Source organism: Panthera onca, chromosome D1 (genome assembly GCF_046562875.1).
Source record: "Panthera onca isolate mPanOnc1 chromosome D1, mPanOnc1 haplotype 2, whole genome shotgun sequence".
Classification (NCBI taxonomy): domain Eukaryota; kingdom Metazoa; phylum Chordata; class Mammalia; order Carnivora; family Felidae; genus Panthera; species Panthera onca.
This window is the reverse complement of record NC_138348.1, coordinates 105,412,885-105,438,675: the sequence shown is the minus strand read 5'-3', so window position 1 is coordinate 105,438,675 and position 25,791 is coordinate 105,412,885. Positions and strand designations below refer to the sequence as shown.

General features: G+C 38.5%; 1 protein-coding gene across 3 annotated transcripts in view; it reads left to right on the top strand.

Annotated features, from left to right (window-relative positions):
- Positions 1 to 25,791, top strand: part of SIK2 (salt inducible kinase 2) — a 122,536-nt gene that overhangs the window by 20,635 nt on the left and 76,110 nt on the right. For all 3 annotated transcript variants that reach the window (XR_009601930.3, XR_009601931.3, XM_060604660.3), the window contains exon 3: positions 979 to 1,042. Coding sequence is in view for 1 of the 3 variants with exons in the window: in XM_060604660.3 (XP_060460643.1) it covers positions 979 to 1,042 (64 nt within the window). In the remaining 2 variants the exon portion in view is untranslated. The remainder of the gene's footprint in view (positions 1 to 978; positions 1,043 to 25,791) is intronic.

The following is a 25,791-nucleotide window of genomic DNA, read 5'->3' as shown; positions in this document are numbered from 1 at the left end:
ATAAGCTAAACTGAGGCTACAACTACCAAGTTTCACACAATTCCATCTTTATTTGAGCTAAATAATCAGTTAAATTGACTTACTATTTGGCTTATTTAGATGCAAATTGTAGATAGCTCTTTTCTGGCCTGATTGGGAATAGTCCTAAACCTACATGTTAGAGCAAAATTAGTCTTCAGCCTTTGAGTAGATGGCAGTTAAATTTTCACTGTTAGCTTGTGCCAGTACATTAAAAGATAGTGTTACAGAAAATCTAAAATTCACTCATTTTGAACTTATCAATTCATTTCCTTTTGGCTCATTATAGTTTGAAATAGCAAGTCAATGACACTGACACGCTTCCTTTTCCAACCTAGAAAAACTAATTTAAATAAAACTGTACAGCAGTGAAGTTATGAAGAAACTTTTGAACATTGTTTTTAAAATAACAGTAGTTTATAACAGTATGGCGCTACAGTAGGAGAAACATCCTATTGTGCCAGATTATTTAGGATATAGGCCAGATAAACTGAGCTCTATTTTATTATTCCTCAATCAGAGTCTACCAGATAGCACAAGGCTAGAAAAGTCTGTGAGGTGATAAAAAATTGATCTTCAAAGCTCCTTCTATCTATATTAATATTTCTTAAACTTGAACGTGTGTAACAATCACATTTTCTGTTTAAAAAATTTGTTAAAATGGGAATTCTGTGTCAGTAGGTCTGGGGTGGGGCCTGAGATGCTGCATTTCTAACAGGTGCCTGGGCAGTGCCGCTTCCTCTGATCCATGGGCCAAACCTGGAAAAGAAAGAACCTAGATTTTTCACAGAAGAGTTAGCATAAAGATACCGTTAGTCATGTAAACTTTGCCACCTCCTGAATTATTCGTAACTTGGGTACTCTTACTAGTAGTTTTATTTAGTAACTCCATAGAATGTTGAATTAGAATAGAATTAAAATCCTTTCCTGTCAGACTAATATGGAATTATTTATCAATAGGTAATGGAGACCAAAAATATGTTGTACCTTGTGACAGAATATGCCAAAAATGGAGAGATTTTTGGTAAGCACTTCACTGTTCTTTAAATTTGTTCTTAATTTGAATATGTCACTAATCTTCACGAATGTAGTATTTTCTGTTAATTTTCCTGCTCGTTTAAGAGTTGATAACTAGAACCTTTTAAGGATTAGAATACAATAAAATATTCAGTATGACAAAGATATGGAATATAACTTATTCTCTTTTATTCATGATGTTTATTGTTTTAAAGCTGTTGCTTAATTTTGTCATCTGCATGAGAGAGAAGGGAGAATCACAGACAAGAGGAAACTTGGATTCATATTGCAAGGGGGATTTTCTTTCCTTTTATGTTTCCTTTTATCTTCATTTTTTACCTTTCCTTCCAGGGGCAAAATTAGTCAACAAATACTTACTGAGTTCCTACTGCGTCCCAGCATTGTTTTAGGTATAGAGGATATAGTGGTGACCTAAATAACATGGTTCCTGCTGTTGTGGATCATACGGTTTAGAAAGCTCCCAACTGTAGCTCTAAGACCCTGGGCCAGTCACTACACCTCTCTGGGACTTGGTTGCTTTATCTCTGTTAAGAGAGTATTTGATTAATTGTGTTTTATGATCCATTCTAACCCTTGAAAAATTACAAATATTTTTTTTAGTGTTTATTTAGTTTTGAGAGACTGAGTGCAAGCGGGGGAGGAACAGAGATAGAAGGAGGCACAGAATCCGAAGCAGACTCCAGGCTCTGAGCTGTCAGCACAGAGCCCTATGTGGGACTTGAACCCACAAACCATGAGATCATGACCTGAGCCTAAGTCAGATGCTTAACTGACCGAGCCACCCAGGCGCCCCTGACCTGCCCATTTAAATCCAAAATGGTTTTTAAACAGCCTTTGTGAGGAATTATTTACCTACAATAAATTGCATATATTTAACATGTACAATTTAATAAGTTTTCACGCACATAACATACACACACACACACACACACACACACACACACACACACACACACATCACCACAGCCAAGATACCTGTAATTCCCTAAGTTCCTTTGTGCCCCTCTATAATTTCTCTTGGCCCACCTCACCACCAAGCAACTGCTGATCTGTTTTGTGTCACTGTATGTTAGTTTCTGTCTTCCTTGAGTTTTATATAAATGTGGCCAATCAGTATACGCTTTTTTGTCTGGCATCTTTCGCTCAGTGTAATTATTTTAAGATTCATCCACTTTGTTGTGTATATCAACATATCATTTCTTTTTATTGCTAAGTAGTTTAGAAATAGCTTTCTATTGTATAAATATATCCCAGTGTATCCATTCATGAGTTAATAGACACGTGGGTTGGTTTCTGGTTTTGGCTGTTAAACATGAATTGCTCTGAACATTTACGTACAAGTCTTTAACTTACAGTCTACCTTCAAGTAATGACTTGCCACCTCACATATGGTATGAGCCTTAATGTACTGTACTTTTATTTTCTATCTCCTGGCCTTATGTTCTTCTCAGACATTTTATTTATCCCTTATTTTATAAAACACAAAATACAGTGTTGTTACTTTTGTTTAAAAAGTCAGTTATGTTTTAAAGAGATTTCGGTATTGTCTTTTAAAATCTTACATATTTCCGGGGCGCCTGGGTGGCTCAGTCGGTTTAGCGTCCAGCTTTGGCTCAGGTCATGATCTTGCAGTTTGTGGGTTCGAGCCCCGTGTCGGGCTCTGTGCTGACAGCTCAGAGCCTGGAGCCTGCTTCGAATTCTGTGTCTCCTTCTCTCTCTGTTTCTCCCCTGCTCACGCTCTGTCTGTCTCTCTCAAAAATGAATAAAGATTTAAAAAAATTTTTTTTGAATCTCACATATTTCCTAGTGGACTCATCATTGCTACATCCCTCTATAGAGATGCACATTTTCATTTTCAATTCTTTGTGTAGATACATACCTTGATCTGGTGTCATTTGTCTTCTGTTGGAAGGATTTTCTTTGGCATTTCTTGTAATGCAGGTCTGTTGCTGATGAAATCTTTGTTTTTGTATGTCTAAAGTCTTTGTCTGTTTTTGCAAGATATTTGTATTGGGTATATATTTCTAGCTTGGGTTTTTCTCTTTCAGTACTTGAAAGATGTTGCTCCACTGTGTTCTCATGTGCATCATTTCTGACAAGAAACCTGCTGTGTCTTTTTCTTTATTCCTCTGTGTGTGATGTGCCTCTGTTCTCTGGCTGCTTTTCCAGTTTTTTCTGTTCATTACAGGTTTCAACAATTTGGTTGTGATATGCCTTTGTGTGGTTTTCTTCATGCTTCTGTTCATTGAACTTCCTGGATCTGTGAATGTACAGCTTTCACCAAATTCAGAAAAGTTTCAGTCATTACATTCTTGACCAGTTTTTCTGAGCCACCTCTGTTTCCTTCTCTTTAGAGACTCCAATTATACATCTGTTAGGCTGTATACAGCCTACAGCTGTAGGCTACAGCTCACTGATGATGTTTTTTCTGTTTTTAAAAAAATTCCTTTGTTTGCCTTTGTTTTGTAAATTCCTTTGTAAAGGCTTTGTAAAAAAAATTTCTTTGTTTCATTTTGGATAGTTGCTCTTTCCGGGTCTTGAAGTCATCGAATCTTCCACGATGTCTAATTTGCCGTCACTCTCATCCAGTGTATTTTTCATCTCACACGTGGCAGTTTCCTGCTCTGTAAGCTTGACTAAGGCCTTGTGTTTTTTTTCTTTTTTAGATCTACCATGTCTTTAGTTGTCTTTTTTTAACATCTGGAGTATAGTTTTAGTAACTTGTAATGTCCATGTCTTCTAATTCTCCTGTCTCTGTCAGTGCTGAATCTGTTGTGAATGGTTAATGTTTCTTCCCAGTTTTGATCAGATTTTCCCAGTTCTTTACCTGCCTGGTAGTCTTTGATTATGTCAGACATTGTCACTTTTACCTTACTGGTTGCCATATGTCTTTGTATTCCTATCCCTCTTCTTTAGCTTTGATCTGGGACACAGTTAAGTTACTAGGAAATAATTTATGTCATCTGAATCTTCCTTTTATGATTGGAGCAGTGCTCACTCTAGGCATTGTTATTTCCCACTTTGGAGTCCTCTATCCGATGTCCCATGGACTTGGGGTGTTTTTTTTAGCCTGGTCAGTAGGAATAGGCAGCATTCCTGGTACCAGACACTGTTCTCTCTAATCCTCACAGATGGTTCTTTTTCTGGGTTTTGGTAGTTTTCTCACATGCATGTGCCATGTCTTCTCTCCAGGATGCTCACAGATCAAAGCTGTGGGCTCCTCAGTGTGTGTACTCTCTTCTTTGGTACTCTGTGTTTGGTTACCTCCATTCACCTCGTTCTCCTGAGACTCTCAGGTCTGTCTCCTTGCTCAGGGACTCTGCTGGGTGCTGCCTCAGGTTCTCCTCCCTACCCTGTGGCCTAGACCCTCTTTTAAGCCATAGTTGAGGGTATTCGTAGGTCTCACCTCACTTATTTTCTGCCCCTCAGGGATCACTCTTCTTTGCCTGATGTTTAGTGTGCTATAAACCAGTGTCTCATATATCTTTGTCTTTTATTTGTTGTGGGGATTGTCTCGGTACATCCAGTCCTTGTTCCTCCATCTTGAATGAAAGCAGAAATATCCAATCCTGTCAAAATTATCTTTAAGTTTAGCTATTTTAAAAGGAAGACAAGTTTCTTCCATTCCTTCTCTTCTTGTTCTTTTCCTTTTTTCTGTCTTCTGTTCTTTTCCTTTTTATTTCTGTCTTACTCTGTCTTATATTGGCTCATCTATTCAGTTTAGTCAGTCTTTCAAGAAATCTTCACCAAAAACCAACCGTGTGTTACATACTGTTCTACCTGGTAGGAATACCACAATGAAGAAAACAGACAAAAATCCCTCTTATGAACTTTACATTCTAGTGTGGGGAGAGATAAATTAAGTAGAATGTATAGCATATTAGATGGTGGTAAGTGTTATGGAAATAGTAAAACAAGGAAAACAAGGAAGGGGCGTTGGGGAGTAGGGAAGTTGATTGCAGTGTTAAATAGAGTGATCAGGGAAGGCCACACTGACATTTGAGCAGAGACCAGAAACTACAGTCAGGTAGATATGGGGAAAGAGTGTGTTCCAGGGAGAGCAGAGACCAAATGCAAGGGTCCTGAGGCAGCAGTGTGCTTGGTATATTCAAGGAATAGTGGGGAGGCCTGTCTGGCTAGAGATAGGCAAGCAAGAGAGAAGAGTAAGAGTGAGCAGGGAGGAAGAATAGTAGTAGGAGATGAGATCAGAAGGGCAAATGGGAAGCAGGAGTGGTGCACTATAGGGGCTTTGTAGGCCATTATAAGGACTTTGGCTCTTAACCTTGAAAGAATTAGGGAACCATTAGAGGGGATTGAGCAAAGAAGTGATTGCATCTAATTTTACTTTTTTTTTTCAAGTTTATTTATCTTGAGAGAAAAAAATGTGAGAGGGGGAGGTGCAGAGAGAAAGGAGAGAGCCAGAATCCCACACAGGCTCTGCACTGCCAGTGCAGAGCCCATTGTGGGGCTTGAAGTGACAAATCGCAAGATCATGACCTGAGCTGAAGTTGGACACTTAACCAACTGAGCCATCCAGGCGCTCCTAATTTGACATTTTAAAAGCACCACTCTGGCTGTTGTGCTCGGAATGGATTGTAGTGAGCGAGAGTAGAAACAGACCAGGCTGTTCCAGTAGTCCAAGCGAGAGATGACGATGGCTCAGCAGGGTAGTGGCAATACACGTAGTGCTATGGGTCAGATCCACGGTATGTTTTGCAAGAAGAATCAGTAGGATTTCTTGCTAGGTAGAGACCACCTAAATAGTGACTATGATTGGAGAAACGACCCATGTCATATTCCTAAGGCCCTCAAACATTTAAAGACTGGGAAAATAGGAGGAGCCAGCAAAAGAGACAAGAGAATGCAGTGTCCTGGTTACCAAGGAACCAGGAAGTGAAGGAAGTGTTCTCAGGAGGGTGGTGTGAATGACTGTCTATGTCAGATCAAGAAAGGTGAAGAATGATAGTTGACCATTGTATCTGGCAGTTGGTAAGAGCAGTTTTGGTGGAGTGGGTGGGTCAAAAGCTACATTGCAGGGCTTTAACAGCAAATAGAAGAAAAATGGAGAAACCAGAAGAGATGGCTGTTAGAAAGATTTCTCCTTCAAAAAGGGAGACTAGAAATGAGGAAGTAGTTGAGAAGAGCAGTGGGGTCAAGAGGTTAAGTCTTTACCCAATGGAATAGTTTTAAAGCTTGAAGGTGTAGTTTTATGAGTCAACTAGAAATGGCTATTACACGTCAGATGTCATTTCTGTGAAAAGGGAATATTCTGAATTGTTCTTTCTTGCCAAGACTTTTGATGGTAAAGGTTTGGATCACATTGTTTTTATAGAAATTGAAATGTAATTTTGGGATTGTTCAATGTGTATAGTTTATTTTTAATATAAAATATCTAGGGTAAATGGGGACAAAAAGACAGAGTAAACTGTAGCTTCAGGTAGGTGCAAGCAAAGAAGAGACTGACAGCCAGTTTCGGACATGAAGCCCGTGAGGAAGGAAAACACAAGTGAAAAATGCAGTTCATGGAACGTTAATCAAGTAGTGAAAAATAGGTATAAGATTGTTTTTAATGTTTACTTATTTTGAAAGAGAGAGAGAGCATGCACATGCGAGCAGGGGGAGAGGCAGAGAAAGAGGGAGAGAGAGAATCCCATGCAGGCTCCACCCTGTCAGTGCAGAGCCCGACATGGGCTCAATCTCATGAAACTTTAGTAAGACCATGACCTGAACCGAAATCAAGAGTCAGATGCTTAACCGACTTGCCACTCAGGCTCCCCAAATATGTATAAGATTTTAAGTGAATTCTGAGCCAGAAATGTCTTAAATCAATTGGAGGCTTAGATGAAAAAAAAACCACATAAGTAGTATGAAACTATATATTAAGAACTATACATGAAAGTTTATCTTTAATGTTTACAACCTTGGACATACTCTTTACACTTTATAAGTATTCCTTTAGTGCATACTTTATGTTAGAGGGTGTTGTGTTCCCTTTTTTTTTTTTTTTTTTTTTAATTACCTTAGTTTCGTATTTAGTTGGCCAGCAAATCATACCCTGTGTTCTTGAAAAAGTGACTTGAAATTAAATCCTTCTGTTTCCACAGTCATCACCCTAATCTGGGCTTTCATCACCTCGTGTCTCAGTTATGAAGACCTCATGTTTTACCGCTCCCTATTTCTTTTCCAGTCAAGTGCATTTCTGATATAATTCCTGTTTAATCTTCCCTAGATACTGTTCTTATTATATTACCTCTGTGTTCAGTTACCTTCACTTCCCATTGCTTTTTGGATAAAATCCATACTCTTCTATCTACAAATAGGGTATCTGCACTAGGTAAATGGATGTGCCCAACTATTCCTTTCGTAAGTCTATGGATTACCCTTAGTAACCGACACATTATGCTGTCCACTTCAGTTGATAAACAAGTCTTCCTTTGTTTTTGTTTTTGTTTTTCATCTCTCTTGGTCTGTATTTTTCTCTTCCAAATTTTATTTTTTAAAAAGTTAAAAATGTACCCTGTAAGAAGTCAAATAATTCTGCAGCATTTGTTAGAAACAAGATAAGTTCCCCATCCTCCACCCCACCCCCATTTCCCTTCATCAGAGGCAACCACTTTCACTTCTCTTAGCTGATTAGATTTACCTCCTTTTTCCTAAGTAAAATATGTTTATTGCTGCTGCTGACTTTTTCTATTGTAGGCATAATCTTTTGAATACTTTTTGAATTCTTTCCATAGTCCTATATGTAGGAGGTATATCTTTGAGAGGTGTATGTAAAGACCAGTTGTGAGAGACCTTGAGTGTTCGGATAAAGGGTTCAGATTATTTCTTGGAGTGGGCATCTGAGAACCAAAAGGTGGTGATGTGTGTAAGGACTTTTTTAAGGAAGATAAATCCAGCAAGGATGCATGGTCTGAATTAGAGGAGAAGGAAAGAGACCATTTAATAGACTGTTTTAATTGTCTAGAGGTCAGAGGCTAAATGCTTAGATTAAAATGTTATTTGTTGGGGGGCACCTGGTTGCTCATTCGGTTAAGCATCTCACTCTTGGTTTTGGCTCAGGTCATGATCTCACGGTTTTGTGGGTTTGAGCCCTATGTTGGGCCCTGTGCTAGCAGCATGGAGCCTGTTTGGGATTCTCTCTCTGCCCCTCCCCACTTGCACTGTCTATATCTCTCTCTAAATAAATAAATAAACTTTAATAAATAAAACAAATAAATAAACTTTAAAAAATAAAAGAAAATAAAATGTTATTTGTTGGAATCATGAGATAAGATTTTAAGTAAAAGGCGTTTCTGATTCTGAAAATAACAAGTAGTATTTATTGAGTACTCCCTTTTTGTTGGGTACTATTTAAAGTACTTTATATGATTTATGTATTTAAATATCACAAAAACCTTGGAAGTTAGGCACTGAAAGACTCACAGTCCAAAGTCACACAGCCAGTAAGTGGTGGGGTCTGGATTTGACCCTTGCAATCCCAGAGCCTATATGTTAATAATTTACCACTTCTCGAGAGTTCTTATTGACTGGCTGTCAAGAGGAGAACCTCAAGAGTTAGGATTTAAAGCAAACACAATTGAAGAATATCTGTGATGTGGTTGACAGCAATAGAGAGGTCTGGTTCCCAACTAAAAAATTACAAATTAGACTTTAAAGGTGCTGTTGGAGATAACACCAGGACATTTAGTTTGATGTGACCTTTTGGCCATTGAAGATATGAAAGCAAACCCCATTCAAAAGAGAAGTTAAATTCAACAGTAAAAAAAAAAAAACCAACCACCCAGTTTAACAATTGGCAAAAGACTGGAACCAGACACTTTACAAAAGAAGATATATGAATGGTCAAATAATAAGCACATGAAAAATCATTCAACCTTATTAGTCATCAGAGAAATTAAAGACTATAATGAGATAAAATTACATGTCAACTAGAACGGTTAAAATTTAAAAGGCTGATAATACTACTAAATGCCAATAAGGATTTGAAGCAACGAGTATTCGCATATACTGCTGGTGGGAGTGTAACATGGTACAACCATGTTCTTGAGAGAACCGTTTTTCAGTTTCTTATCGAGTTAAATGTACGTCTACCTCTTACCCAGCAATTCCATTCCTAAGTATTTGCCCAAGGAAAATGAAAACAAATGTCTGTAAAATAACTTGTACAAGAATTATCATAGCTACTTTTTCTCAAGTGGGAACAACCCAAATGTCCAGCAGCAGGAGAATGTATCCCAAACAAATTGTGGTAAAGCAATAGAAAGGAAGACAGACAGCGCAGCAGTAGAAAGGAATGAACTACTTTCCACATGCACCAGTGTGAATAAAGTTTACACACATGGTGCTGAGTGGAAGAAGCTAGATGCAAAAGAGCATATCCGTACAGTTGGTTACCTTTACATCAAGCTCTAGAAGAGGCAACACAAATATATAGTAATAGAAATTGGAAGGTGGTGGTCTCTTTACTGTTTATGGGGAGGAGGGAGAATTGACCAGTGGCAAGAGGGAACTGTCTTGGGTGATGGTAAATTATTGATTTGAGTGGTGGTTATACAGCTTTACTCATCACATTTATGCACATAAATCTCCACCCTATACTCTTACTACTTCTGGGTTTGAGAATTATCTGCATAGACATGATTGAGTGAAGCTGTAATTAATAATGAGATCTTAGAAGAAGGCTAAGAATAAGATGTGAGTTTTGATGACGACTTCTTTAAAAGGCAGTTGGGAGAAGTGGGATTGGTGAAGCAGAGGAGCGTCTTGGGAAGTAAGGACAGTTTCTGTCCTGATTAGACAAAGGGGAGAGAGCCTAGAGTGAAGGGGGTGTGTATTTGGTCGTCGTCAGATCACCAGTGACTTGGAAGAGAGTGATTTTCAATAAATGGGGAAATAAAGCCAGATTTCAAGAATTTATAGATGCCTGGATAGTGAGGAGAGGAAGAAAGGTCTAAAAATTTATTTTTGAGGTCTTGAAGGTAGAAGGGAGGAGAGAAGGACAGATTTGAGGGATAATTAGAGTCTATAGAATTCAGTACCATGTCATGGTTTTGTTTGTGGTAGTGGTCTTGGTGTGAAGAAGCTAGAAAAGAATATAGGCAGGAAAGAAGGAATGGTTGGTGGAACAAGACCCCAGGGTAGACAGGAGGTAATGGGATCAGAAGCACAGAGGGAAGGTTAGCTTAGACGAGAGGAATTCCTCCTTCTCTGAGAAAGTAGTGCATAGGTGCAGTCCCAGTGAGAATTAGAGTTTGTGCTGAGGACATGACTGAGGATGTAGCTTTGGGATGAAATAGAAGCAAGAGGAGTTGGTTAATATAGATTGAATTCATTATGTAATGTAGCAGATGAAAAGTCAGGGAAAGAGCAGTATGTCAGACACTGCAGCGTGGGGAAAGGTTTAGAGCAGCTGGTGGTGCTCATATGATATTCAAGGGATGAATAAAAGCATCAGTAATCAGCAGTGAGGGAGTTCACCGTAGACTCACAGTCATCAGTGCTTTCCAACCCAGCAGGAGAAAAAGTAGACAATAAGAAGGAGCCAGGTTAGGGATTGCAATGACAGAAGGTCAAATCCATGTAGGCATTGCTGTGGCCAGAGAGGTCACGGTTGAAATGGCTGACTAGGAGGTCCAAGTTCAGGAGGGAGATAAGTGAAGCAACCAAGGGGTCTCATGAGCTAAGAGAATAGGACAGTGGAACCACCAAAATGAAGAGGGTGAAGTTCTTTTGGGAAAAAACATTCATATGCAAAAACAAAACCTCTAACCTTGAACCAGTACTTAACTTCTCAGCAGCCTGCCACTTTCCAGTTCTCTTCTGCTCTTGGCACTGGTTGCCCCAACTGTGTCCTGCTAATTCCGGAAAGGCCTTAGGTCTTTGCACGCTCCTCATCTGCTCTTTCTTTGCATAGAGAGAGGTTTCCTGTGCCATCTGGTTTTCTTGCTCCATCTGACTAGGTTTACACCAAAAGAGTGATTTAGGTAGCATGCTGGGAATGCCTCATGATTCATGCATCATGAGGTTATGCTGTTTATGCCCTTTGTTTTTGGTTTAATTAATTAGATTGCACCTCATGCTGTAAACAGTTGAAATAGCTTTAAAGGAAAATAATACAAAAACAATCATTCTAAAATATAAACAAGGATAAAGAACTGAAGGGCCCCTGAGTGGCTCAGTTGGTTAAGCGTCCACCTCTTGATTTTGGCTCGGGTCGTGACCTCACAGTCGTGAGATCAAGTCCTCCTTTGGGCTCCGTGCTGAGTGTGGAGCCTGCTTCACATTCTCTCTCTCTCCCTCTGCCCCTCTCCCCTGCTCATGTCCATGCTCTCTGTCTCTAAATACTAATACTACTACTAATAACAAATCAGAAAATGTTATGTAAGAGTAGAAAGCACTCGTGGGAGGTAGGAGGAGGAAACACAAATATGCAGGCAGTAGGGCCCAAGAACTTCACATTTGGCCCTAAGCTTTCTGGCTCTCAAAGTGAAAGAGAGATACAGTCATTTACAGAAGTTTATCTAAGAGAAAGAAAGATACCTATTCCTCAAAGCAGAACTTTTCTTGGTAGTAAATTCTACAGTACATTTTTCCTTTGGGGTTTCTTATTAGAGATACAAAGTAAGGCATCTTTTTAAAACAAAAATTCAATTAAAACTGTTAAAACTTTGCAGGACTTCCATTGTTTTTGGAATAAAGCCCAGGATTCTTATCAAGGCCAGCAAGCGTGATTACACTCCACACACCCTGGCTTTAAAAATCATAAGGATTATCATTTCTTGAACACTTACATGTGCTAGACCTTGTGCTAAGTCCCATACACATTCTGTCGTCATTTCGTCCTCTGAAAACCTTATAAGATAGGGACTGTTGATATCCCTGTTTTACAGTACAGGAGACAGTTGAGCAGTTTGCCTACCTCACAGAGCAAGCAAGAAAAGTGGCATAACCAGAGCTCGAAGCCGAAATCTGAGTTCAGAGCTAGAGCTTTTATCAACTCCTCTGCACTAACTGGTTGTGTGTCCTCTTCAAGTTCTTTGAACTTAAGCTTCTTCTGTCCTAGTGACTTTGCATGTTACTGTTCCTTCTGCCTTAAGGATTCTCTGCCCTCCCTTTATCCCCTTAAGCGTGTCAGTTGATTGAATTGAATTATGATAGATACCATTAAATGTAATGTCATTAAAACTCAAAAACCAGGCAAAGTATGTAATGGTTTTGTCCGCTTTAGTGGATATAACTGTTCTTTTTTATCTTTCATGAAAATTGGAAGCCTTTGAGCCCCCATCTCCAGTACTTTGGAAACCATCCAGTGGCCTTCTTACCCAATCTAACCTATTGACCAAAAAATCTATATGGCTGATTTCCATAGTGGTTCTCCAAATAGAAATGTGTAAATTTCCAAATCTACGTTCATGTGGATCTGGAGCCTTAGAAAGCCCTTTGTTCTTTACATATTCAGATTTTGCCTTTTATAAAGGCCTAGCTAAAGTTCCACATCTTCAATGAAGTCTTTCTCAGTTAATTTTGTCTACATTGATTTTCTCTTATGAGACCATTATAGTTCTTTCTCCTGTATAACTCATTTTAGAATTTATATATTACCTTTCATTATTATTTAAAGTGTGTGTATCTTTTTATCTCTACTAGTTTCAGAGCTGAGGATTCGACACCACATAAACTTAAATACCTGTTGAATGAATGTTGAATGTAACAGTCTACTTTGGCCTTATACACCTTATTTATTCGGTGAAGGCAGGAGAAGCACACTGCCAGGTTAGGCGGTCAGAGGTGCTTCTTTGTTCAGTTTCTGAAAGGAGTTTTCTGTTGGTTTACTCTTCAGGAGATAAACGTGAATGAGGAAATACTAACTGAATCAAGGGAGAAAATTGGCTTCCTCTAGTTACCACCCTGCAGTTAACATTCTCTCTTCCAACTCCCACACCTCCCTAAAATAACATTTTCAGAGTTATTTATAATGGTAAATAAGAGCATATAAATTTGTTCTGAGTAATTTTTGTTACCCAGTTCTTCTATAGCAGTTGTGCTCATCTCTGAAGGATACGATTTTCTTGACCTGACAGCATGGAGGATGTAGTGGTAATTGAATTTGCTAAAAAGAGCCTTGAGTTATTTATAAAAAGATTTGACTCTTTAAAAATTTTTCCTTCGGAATCATAGGTGTGATTAATGAAAGTTATTCAAGATTCCTGCGTTCTTTAGAACTATTTCTCATATTTGTCTGGGTGGTCACATGCAGTAAACGGTGCAAAAATCATAGGGTGGTCACCTTGTCAGACAGTTTGGGCACTGTTCAAACAATTAAACCGGTAGTCAGCAGATTCCGGCCTGGTAATTAAATTACCCAGGGCCTTTGTTTTCAGATTTCTGCTCCTTGATACGCTTGCTGTGTCTTTCCAGGCCAAGCATGTGCCTGAGGTTTATTGATTCATTTCCTGTCTTGCCCTTTCAATGGTAACATACTAGGATGCTGGCTGTGGTGACTGAATAGGAGCTTTGTTTTAGGCATAATACCTTTAGACACTTGGTTACTCAGAGAACCTAAGGGACAATTTTTGTGGCTTTCTGTCACTATCTTGACAGCATGAAGGCAATTTTAGAGAAGTTGTTCATTTGCCTTTCTTTATGAGTTTAAATAAGCTTTGAAGGTTTTACCCACTTGATAACGCTAGTATGACTCTAAGTTTTAAAATTATTAGCCTGGGTCCCGGTTGCAGAACTGCCTAAATCTGTCACCACTTCTCCAGTGTCTTCTATTATTGCTTAAGTTTGGATAACTTCTCATAATTTCTCGCTTGAGAAATTGAATTACTTGAATTCACTTGAATTACTTGAGCAGCCTCAGGTCTCTTTGCCTCAAGATTTGTCTTTCTTTTCATCCATCTTGCGTGTTGCTGTCAGAATGGTCTTTTTAAAATGCAGATTTGATCCTTGTAGTTTTCTGCTTAAAATATTCCTGTGGTTCCCCATTGCCTTCAGTATAAAATCAAAAGTTAGCATAGAATGGATGTGGTGATGCAGCCCCTGTCTACCTTTCCAGTCCCATCCTGTGACCTGCTTTATGAGCTCCACTAGGTGAACATAATCTGTGTAGATGTACAGGTGACTGTTGCTTTCACATGTGTGGGGATGGGAGATGTCAATGTAGAAAGAGGTAAATCGGTGTATACTTCAGAAGGGGTATAGAAACATTGAATCATGCCGGTAAAATTAAGCTGTCCTTGGGTATAAAATTTAGGATCTTTCTTTTTGAATTTTTTGTTAGACACATATAGCATAGATACCTTTAAAGAGGTCAGGTCTAAGTGATTATTTGTAAACCTTTCTAGCTCACTTCTAAGGGAGACTAGTAACTGCATGAAAGAGCCAGCATGATTCATGATTCAACAAGTTGTCATTGCTCTCCCCCTCAACCTCTGTTTAAATTGGTTCAGACGTTAAAAGAAAAGTCCAGAGTGAGGTCTGTTTGCTAGTCCTTGATCTAACTTTTAGTGTAAACATCCTGGAGCAAACCATATAGCATTTCTAAACCTCGATGTTTTCTGAAAATGAGGGGACTGTTCGAGTTTATTAAGTACTGTGTGCTTGATACTGTGAATAGTGCCGGGGATTTAAAAGAAAGAAAGAAGTGACTTGGCCGCTGCACAACAAGAGTTCACAGTCGATTTTCCAGGTCTGAGAAACTGCTGTCTGTAAATCTCAGGAAACAAAGTTTAGTTTCTGGACATGTGATGAATGAAATGGATTTGTCAGAGATGATTAAATAAATTGTTTTTAGGCTTCGTATGTTTGGAAATATAAGCATAACAGGCCTTAATTGAATAGACAAGTTTCTGAAAAGCAGTCCAGTTTTCCTCTTAACTTCTATTTTAATTTCAGCTATCTCCTGCTGATTATTGGCAGCCTGCCTTTAGTTATGGTTCAAAGCTGACATTCTGTGCTGCGAGCAGCGAGCTTCTCCCATGTCTGGCAGCTGCAGCTAGGCTACAGTGATGGGAGAGAGAGAAGCATCAGCTATTCTGATCTTGGCCATAACCATACCCAGCTGAATTCTATTAATGTGAGGCTTTTGGCAGTCTGTGTTTTCTGTTTCTTTTAGGATGAATTTCTATTAAGAGAATCATTCTATTAAGGAATTTCAATAAGATCGAATTAATTCAGAGAAAGCTATTTCTTTGTTTGTGAAAGGGGAGAACCAGAGGTAGATTTTATCTGCTAATTAAAGTGGTAAGAAAGATTTCCTACTTAGAATAAAATGGGAAAATTATAGTCCACATAGGGAATGCCTTTTTTTTTTCCCATTTTGGACAATATTCTTTTCTGCTTGCAGTAAGAGGTCTCTGGGTGAGACCTCTGAGACCTTGTATTTCTGAAAATGCTTGCATTTTATCTTCATACATGAGTAGATAGTCTTTGCTATTACTCCATTGTCTACTTTTGTAAAAAAAAAAAAAAGTTTATTTTTATCGAAGCAATACATTTTTTATTGAGAGTCATTTGTATATGAGACACAGTTCTTGGTGCTCAACACATCAGTAAACGTGTAGTCCTTGCCTTCTTGGAGTTGATACTTAGTGTTTCAGGTTGGGGAGATTAAAACAAAATGTACTACGTCAGTGTTTTAGAGAAGGTGAGGAAGATAGGGAAGCCAGGATGGGGGTGAAGATGAGTTCTTTTTTGAAAAGGTGGCCAGAGAAAGCCTCTGTGATACATGTGTGAGCAGAAACCTGCAAAAAAAGGATGTATTAGAGTAAATTTCTTGAGGCCTGTATGTCTTGAGATCTAGCATGTCTCCAAAATACTTACTAGTTTATCTTGGAATAGGATTTTAAGTTGGAAATAATTTCCCTTCAGAATAACGAAGACATTATGCCATTGTCTTGTAGTTTCCAGGATTGCTTTTGAAAAGCTTCAAGTGATCTGAATCCTGATCCTTTGTTGTAAATTATTGTTTTCTGTCTCCGAGCTTGTACGATCTTCTCTTTGTCCCCAGGGTTCTGAAATTTCACAGTGAAATTTCACACAGAGCCTTGGTGTGGGTCTGCTTTGCTGCATGCTGCTGGGCTATTATTGGTGGGCCCTTTTAATCTGGAAACTCATACCCTTGGGTTCCAGGAAATTGCCTTGAATTACTTAGCTGATGTTCCCCTCTCTAATTTTGTCTTCTTTGTCATGAATGCCTGTTATTCAGATATTGCCTCTCCTGGCCTGGCCCTGTAATTTTTTTTTTCCTCCTCTTCTTTTCCATGTCTTTATATTTTTGCTCTGCTTTCTGGGAGATTTCATAAACTTTTTATTCCAGCTTTTCTTTTGCTATCATATTTTTAATATCTGGGAGTTTATTTTGTTCTCTGCTTGTTCCTTTTAACATAACACCTATTTCAGGATGCCTGGGTGGCTCATTTGGTTAAGGATCCGACTTCAGCTCAGGTCACGATGTGGTTCATGAGTTCGAGCCCTGCTTTGGGCTCTGTGCTGACAACTCAGAGCCTGGAGCCTGCTTTGGATTGTATGTCTCCCTTTCTGTCTGCCCCTCCCCTGCTGGCACTCTGTCTGTCTCTCTCTCTCTCGCTCTCAAAAATAAACAAACATTTAAAAAACTTTTACTAACACCTATTTCTTGATGTTTCTACAATGTCTTAGCTGAGAACAATAACTTCATTATATTTTCTTTATATAGTCTCCTTTTTCTTCCAAGTTGATTTTTTTTTTTTTTTTCTGTTATGGATGTTTTGAGCTATATGTTTTATGTTAGGAGGTTTTTGTAGATGGCTTCCAGACATAATTTGGTTGTGAGTTTGTAGTTGAGTGAGGAGCTAAGAAGATGACTGGAAACTAAGCCAGTGGGTAGAATGTCAGCTGCGAGTGTTACTATAGGAGTGACCTGACTGTGTTTTTTTACTAGAGATTGTCAATTTTTGTACCTTTATTCTTGACTAGATAGAGTTTTGAGAGAGTATTCTTCCAGTTTTCTACCCAGAAATTAAAGGGGCCAGAGTGCCATATTTTTGGCTTCAGAGGTAAGGAAGGCTGAGGCATGTCGGTATCTAGTACGCATATGTTTACTCAGTCCCCCGGTTTTCAGCGTGGTATCCCTGTCCTCAACAGTGCCTGGTCCTTAAGTTAAGAAACCCTGTATTTCTAGAGAGAAACTGAAATCAAGCCTCGTCAAGAGACTAAGCCTCTAGGTTTCTATTGGAGTAGAAGTCAGGGCCCTCCTCCAGTTACATACAATGAGAGGTGAGATCTGAGGATTGAATTGCTTCTTAAAACACCTTCACCTGATCACCCTGATTTTAGCTTCACGAAACGCCAACTTTCAGAGTTCCTTGTACCATCGGGTCCGAAATTCTTGGTGGATTCTGCTGGGTGAATCATGTTGATTTAAAGTGTTTTCCATTGCCGAGGCTTCAGGCTTCTCAAGTCAAATGAGGTTTGTATTTCAACAGATTTTTTGGTTTTTATGTTCTCTAATCGGTTCTTTCTCCCATTTCCTATTTTTCTTAAATGTGATGTATTCCCTTATTTCTGGGAAGATATTGAACATACACATTTATCTCGATACTTTCTTCTCATCACCATGTTCTTTTTTAAATACTTGAACATAAGCATAATAACTTTTATGTTATTCTCTGCTAATTCCGTCGCTTCTCAATCTGTTTCTATTGTCTGTTTCTCTCCTGTTTAATAGGTTACATTTTCCTGCTTCTTGGTATGCCTAATACTTTTTTTTTGATTGGATGCTGGACACTGTGAACTTTACCTCGTCAAGTCTGGATTTTGTTTTCCTTTCAAGAGTGTTGAGCTTTAGTAGACTGTTAAGTTACTTACAGTTAGGTATTTGATCCTTTCAAGTGTTGTTAGGGTTGGTGTGAGAATATAACCTTTAACACTAGGGATAGGTTAGCCTCACTGCTGAGGTGTGATCCTTCTAAGATCTCTACTGAATGCCTTGAATGATCAGTGAGAACTTTCCACTTTGGCTAGTGGAGATTTGAGTAATTATCAGCCTGTTCTGAGCTCTGGAACCCCTTCAGCTCACAGCACTCCACGCATTCTTTGCCCAACGGTATAGGATTTCATCCTGTGTACATGTCTTAGTATTTACAAAAGATTCAATGGCACGCAGATCTGTAAACTTTTCTTCCTGCGTAGCTCCCTCTCTCCAGAACTTTGCCCCACATCTCAGAAATCTCAGTCTTCCAGTACCTTCTCCTCTACTCAAGATAGCCATACTCTGCATGGTCTCTCTCTGTCCCTGCTGTGAAGTCCAAAATGTGTCTCCAGACAGAACGCCAGGAGATTGTAGGCCTCACCTCGTTAGTTTCCCCTCACTCAGGGATCACAGTCCTACGTTGCCTGTTGTCCAGTGTCTGAACTATTTTGACCAGTTTTTTGGTTGTTTTAAATGAAGGGCAGGGGCACCTGGGTGGCTCAGTCAGTTGACCGTCCAACTTCAGCTCAGGTCATGATCTCACAGTTCGTGAGTTCGGGCCCGCGTCGGGCTCTGTGCTGACAGCTCAGAGCCTGGAGCCTGCTTCAGATTCTGTGTCTCCCTCTCTCTCTGCCCCTCCCCCCACACGCGCTCTGTCTCTGCCTCTCAAAAATAAAGAAAAACTAATAAAAAAAATTTAAGTGAAGGGTACATCGCATTCTTGTTAACTACACTATGGATAGAAGTGGGAGTCAACATACTTATTTTAAAATCCTATTATGATTGTATTTTAACTCTTTTCTTTGGGTGTGTTCTTCATTTGTTGAGCCTGTATTCTGTCTTAAATGAGATTTACATTCCTCAGGAGTTTGCTCCTTCTGTGATTGGATATGTATCTTTATGAACGAAATTCCTTGTTAGACTTTCTCCTGACCCTACCTGGGAAGAGGACTAAGAGCCACCTGCCATTGGAGTTTTCCTTGACCTTCAGTGAAAATAAAGGAGCATGTAGAAAATATTTCTGAGCTAGATATCCTGCTGGCTGATCTGGGAATGGATGCTTCCCTTCTTTCTAGGTGTCACCAGCCACCCAGGACACTACCCTGTCTCTTTAAGATCTTGTACACATTTCTCCCTCCTGGGATCATACTGCCTGTTTCACTGCCAGGGGTGTTGTGCAGGGGGTGAATCCGGGCTGATTTAACTTGGCTGTCCCCGCTGTGGTAGTCCACCTAGTAACTGTTGATTTTCTCTCGGTCCTTTTCTTTTTCTCTATTCCACCTTGGAGCATGAAACACTGGTAGCTCTGTTGCCCTTTTTTGTGTTTCGGTTCTTCCTTAAGATCCATGTTGATTGTCTCTGACTGTCCTCTTTAATTTGATTTAGTCTGTTGTACATCACAGAATTATTCCGAGGTTCTAGCTCTTCAATTCCTTTTGTCTTGTGTGACCACTAATTAACTTTCTGTCTTTTCCAGGATTAATGTAGGAAGGGAAAACTAGCCAGTTCTCAGTCTACCATCTTGAAATAGGCAGAATGATCTCTTTTAACCCTATGTGCAACCATTTTGTAGGAGGCTTGCTTTTCATTAAATATCAGGGTGGTTTGTTTGTTTTTTTTAATTAAGTCTAGCTTTACTGTTGGTAAACATGAAGTAGTATAACATTTTCTCTTTGCTTTATCTCCTTGTAGGCCATTTGTTTGGCTCTTAATTCAAGAGATAATTATTGGGTTTCTCTCTAGGTATTTAAGCGGGAGGGTACTCCCTAAAGGGAGAATTAAAGATACAACTATGGTTTAATATGGTGTGTGGTAAGTGCTATTAGAAAGTACAAGAAAAATTCTGTAGAAGGTCAGAAAAAAATAAGCAATCGTTAACAAGCAGAGATAATATTTGCAAAGTGTAAAGTTACAAACTCACAGGCAATATAGCATCTGGTAAAGGTCACCAGTGATCTAGTGGCCAGATCTTCTATTTCTTAGCCCTCATTCTTTATCTTCCCTGCAGGAACTTGGCACTTAGCAAGCACTCTCTTTTTCTTAGAAGTTCTATTCTGTGACAGGTATCTGTTCCTGCTTTTAAGACTTCTCTCTCTCTCTCTCTCTCTCTCTCTCTCTCTCTCTATTTTCCTGTCCCCTGAGAGAAAGAGTTCTGTGCATTCTCCCACTCTGAGCACCCGTATTCCAAAAGCTTTACTGCCTGAGATGATGCTCAAATCTTTGACCTGAGCCTTTACGTTACCTGAACTCCAGGTTCTTACTTCTGCCTTGATATCGGAAAATAAATTACAAAGCTGAGCACATTACCTTCTCTTCTTCTAAATAAGCTCTTCTTGTGTCCAGAGTTCTGTCGCTAGTTTGACATGTTTATCACCACTGAGTATCTTTGACTCTTCCTTCATGTTTATATCTAGTTAGTTGCCTAGTCTTACACATTTTTTCTTTGAAATATTTCTCATTTCTGCTCGTTATATTTCCTTTAGTTCCTCCTTAATTCACTTTTAGCTCCTGATTAGCATTCCCAGTGCTCTCTTGCCTCCGGTATCTCCCTTATCCATCTAGACTGTGTGCAGTTGCCAATTTAATCTAAAGCTAATTCATCCACATTCTCATGGTTTTGTCTCTTGTCAAGTACCATTATCAGCTTATGTATCTTTTTCCTCCTCCGCTTTGCATTTCTCAAGGGCACAGTCTGTATCTCACTCAATTTCTATATCCTCATCACCCAGTAAAGTGTCTGCCACATTAACAGGCAGTCAGTAGTTGAGTGAATACGACTTGCCTTGTTTCTAAGGTGTGTTGTATTTTAAAATGTAGAGTGATCAGGCAGTCATTACAATGTGTGAATAGATTTTATTTTTCATTAACAACTTTATGATAATGGACTAGTAATTTTTGAATACTGATTTTACTGATTGACAAAAAGTAGACAAGTACTTTGTAAACCACCCCCCCCCCCAAAATAAAACCCTGTCAGCATTATAGTAAGACATATATCTAAGACATATTATGTCTGCTGCGGTTTCTAACAGATATAGGAAATACTATTTTCCCAAAAGGAACTGAAGAAGAGGGAAACATTTTTCCTAACATATTGGCCACATGGCATATTTCTCATATTTTAAGTGACTGCTGTCAGCATTTCCCTTGCTGAGAGCAGTTATTATTATCATTGATTTCAGAAAATTCACATTTGTTTGGAATGAGAAAAGCTCTGCTACATGTTCACCTCTTAGTTTATTTCCAAACTTATATCCTAAGTGTACAATATGTCTCATGCTGAAGAATGTGGAGGAATCTGAAGAGGACAGCAAAAAGACTCAGAAACTATCAGTGAGGGTTTGCTTTTCTATGTGGTATGAGGAATTTGACTTACAAATCCAACTCTGCTTTAGTGACTAGCACACTTAAAAGCTTTCTGAGCCTCTCTTGTTTATTTTAATTGGAATACGAATAGCGTGGTTACAAAACAATAGAAATTCACAAAACCTGTTTTCCTTTTTTGTTCCTATCTAGTCATTCTTCACTTACATGGTTTCCTCTTTTTAAAAGTGGAATTTACGTACAAAAAGTGCATACATCTTAAGTTTATACCTTGATACGTTTTCTGCATATATATCCTCTAAGGTAGCTATCTCCTAAGATAAGATAAAAAAACCTTTCCATCACTCTAGAATTTCCTCCCAGTCAGTATGCCCACAAGAATAACCATGAGTCTTATTTCTGTCACCATAGGTTAGTTTTGCCTGTTTTTGAATTTCACATAGAGTAGTACTCTGTGTCCACTTCTTTTTACCCTGCCTTATGTCCAGGAGATTCTTCCACGTTATCGTATGCATCAGTAGTTCCTTCTTTTTCATTGGTATTATGTATTTTTAAGTTTACCTTTTTTTACGAAAGTATTTATTGAAGAAATTTTGGAAAATCTGTAAAAGGTAGGGGTGAAGGTGAGGAGAAGGGAGAAAAATACTTTTTAGTGCCCCAAGACAAATATTCCTAAGTTTTAATTTGTTTCTTTCCACTTTTCTTTGTATATGTACATAGTTTTCTGTGGCTGACTCATGATTTTTAAGTAATTGTACATCCATTTTTTATTATATAATATCTAAGCATTTTTGGAGTCACTGAGCGAAGCCATTCGTCCTTGTGCTTCGCTCTGGCCAAAGACACTAATGGGCTGGAGTTTTCATTTATTTGTTTGGTAGTTCAGCAAATACTTGTTCAGCTGCTGTTGTGTCAGGCACTGTTCCAGTCACTGTTGTATATGCTAGGGAGGAGAGCAGTGGACAAGACAGGCCAAGTCCCTGCTCTGATGCAGGCTACAGTCTATGGTGGGAGAAGAGGGATAGTAAACAAGTAAAAGTAACAAATTCTCAGGTAGCAATAAGGGCTGTAAAGGGAATGCATGGATATGGAGCTACAGGACCTCTCATATACTGTTGGTAGTGTGTAAATTAATAAATAAATTCAAAAATAAATATACCCTGGACCTAAAAATTTCACTGTATTTCATGTACATATACCAGGGCACACCTAAAAGAATGTTCACAGCAGTATTGTTGTTATTAGTCCTAAAGCAGAAATACCAAAATGTCCACCAGCAGAATGGACAAATATATTGTGGTATATTCATACGATAGAATATTCTTCAGCAAAGACTAATGTACTACGCTTTATGAATGACTCTTAAATAAAACATGTTGCTGAGGAAAACACAAAAGAACACATTCTGTTTGTTTAAAAACCCCAAATATGTAAAAAGTAAGCTATATTGTTTGGGGATTCATACTTAGTACAATTATTCTTTTAAAAAAGAAAAAGAAGGGGCACCTGGATGGCTCAGTTGGTTAAGCGTCTGACTCTTCATTTGGGCTCAGGATCCAGTTCACAGGATCATGCCCCACGCTGGGCTCTGCACTGACAGTGTGGCTGCCGCTTGGGGTTCTCTCTCTTACCTGTCTCTCTCTGCCCCTCCCCTGCTCACAAGCATGCTCTCACAATAAATAAATAAAACTTTTTTAAAAAGGAGAAGAAGTAGAAGAAGAAGCGATTACCATAAAAGTCAGGATAGGGTTGCCTCTGAAAGGAGGGAGGGGGCCGTGATGAGGAAGGGGAGAGTGGCGGTGGCACTTGGCATTTCTTGATCTTAGTGGTGGTTCTCTGCGTGATTAGAGTACTTCATTAAACTGCATGCTTATGTTGTAGGGACTTCTGCATTTGGTCTTATATTTCAAACAAAGCAGTGGTATGATAGCATAAGTTTAAGTCCATGTGTGTGTTACTTGACAGCTTTATTGAGGTACAGTTGACATACAGTAAGTTTCCTTATATCCCTTTGTAGTCCTTCCCTCTCACCTGTACCTCTTCATCCCCTCACCCCAGGCAAACACTGGGGTTTATAGACTTGCTGTCTGTCACTATAGATTAGCTTCTAGAATTCTAGAATTGTATATAAATGAATTCTACATGTATTATGTACTCTCATTTTTGTCTGGTTACTTTTACTCGGTATAATTTTGAGATTCATCTGTAGGGTTGCATGTATCAGTAGTTCCTTTTGAAGCTTGGTTGTATTCCCTTGTTTGGATAACAATATATTTACTCATTCACCTGTTGATGGATATTTAGTTTGTTTCCAGTTTCTGGCTATTACAAATAAAATTGCTTTAATCATTACTCTACAAATCTGTGTGTAGATGTATACTTTTCTTTTGGTTGAATACTTGGGAATGAAGTGGTTGGATCAAATGATAGGTGTATATTTAACTTCCTAAGAAATATAAGTATACTTTTGTACACACACCCACCCCCCCCCCCCCCCCATATCTCAAGAAAATGTTTTTAGGTCAGTAAATATACTTCTATAAAATTATTTTCAGTCACTGTATAGTAATCCGTCAAGCGTAATGTATTTAACCAATTATTTGCGAATGGGCATTTAGATCTTTTCCACTATTATAGACAACATTACCATGAATGTCCTTGAAACTAAATCTTTGAACATGTTTTTAATTATTTCTTGAAGATAAATGACTAGAAATGAAATTTTTGGGCCAAACATTCAAGCTTTTGTTACAGATTGCTTTCTAGACATATGACAGATTAAATCTTTGTCAGATTTTTTCACTTGAATACTAATTTTATGTCAGATACAATTAGTCAGAACTATATGTTAAATAGTCAAAATAGTCCTTTTGTGTAATGAAGCTTGGGGGTGGATTATAAGTGAAAATAAGTCTAGAGTCTTAAAAAAATGGTCTATTCTATTTGTATCATGTAGTAAATGAAATTTCTTTTTCTGAATAAAATGCAGCTGTGAAAGAATTGCCCTTGGAATTAGAGAATCAATAAAGTTAAACGATAAATTGTTATGAGAAAAATAAATTGAAAAATACTGAGTGTGGTATTGCATTTAGGTTTTCAAATCATTACTATTTAATACTGTTTACTATTTGAAGCAATTTATATAATACATGGTTTATACTGATAATAGCGTATTTATATGACAAAGATATACAAACAATGTTTATATTTCATTATAAATGCATATTTTCAAAGACAGGGAAGAGTTTGGAAAATATGAATTGAGCTGTCCAGTGTACGTCTGAGGAGTGGGATTATAGGGGGGCTGTCATTTGTACTTTGTTTCTGGGTTTGAAGATTTTTTCATAGTGAGTAGGCAAAGATTTTACTATTGGTGAAAATAAGTATATTTTCATGGGGAAAATTATGAGATAGCTCTGCGGTTTAAGTTCAGGAGACAGTTTAGAGTGTAGATCTTTTGGAGAAAGTCCAACTAGACGGGAGGCTGTGACAAGTATATCCTATTGCTGGATATATGTCTTGTTTACCAATTATAATCTCCCTGTCAGTGTTTGTGTTCTTGAATTGGTAGTCAGCAAAATGAATACTTTTTACTCTTCTCTAAGTTCTGTCAGGCTACACATATTGTATAATTGATATGTTATGTAGCTTGTCAGTTCCAGTGTTCTAGCGCCTATTATATTTTAGCATACTGCAACTGGTTAGGGTAGTGTCACGTAGTTCCGTTCTTTTTTCTGCGCATTTGTCTCTCCATCTGTGAGTGCAGCATTTTGTTGATCCTTGCACATACTCCTTGTATCTGTCTATACTGACTTTGAATCTGCTAATCATGTACTATACACTTGAGCTGGTGACCACTGTGTTCTAAAATGACATATACTGTTATTATAAGTATGTAGCAAATTATTTTTTCCCAGGTCAGGTAACATCTACCAAGATAACCACAGGTAACCAAGTGAACGTATTTGAATACTTGAAGTTTATAATACTACAGGGGGAAAGTCCCTTAACTAGATACCAGGAGAGCCATGTAATTATCCTAGCTCCATTATGGACTTAAGTTCTGTCATCTGCTGTATCATCTAATAATACTTGCTTACTGAAGTAACGTAATAGGGAATTAACATACACATTCATTCATGAGGCCTAAGCGATAACAGTGTATGTGAGAGTATTTTATAAATGACAGAGGACAATAGAGATGCAGTTCCAACATCTACGTCTACTTGTGTTGTGCCAATTGGGAGTCCTTGTGATGGTGCAAGTGGTGATAGCGGTGTCATGGTGATGGTGGGAGCAGAGAAGGCTTTTTATGATTTATTTATTTATTTTTTAAATATGTATTTATTTTGAGAGAAAGAGAGCACACATGCATACGCAGAGAGAGAGGAGAGAATCCCAAGCAGGCTTCCTGATGTGAGTGCAGAGCACAATGCAGGGCTTGTTCTCATGAACTG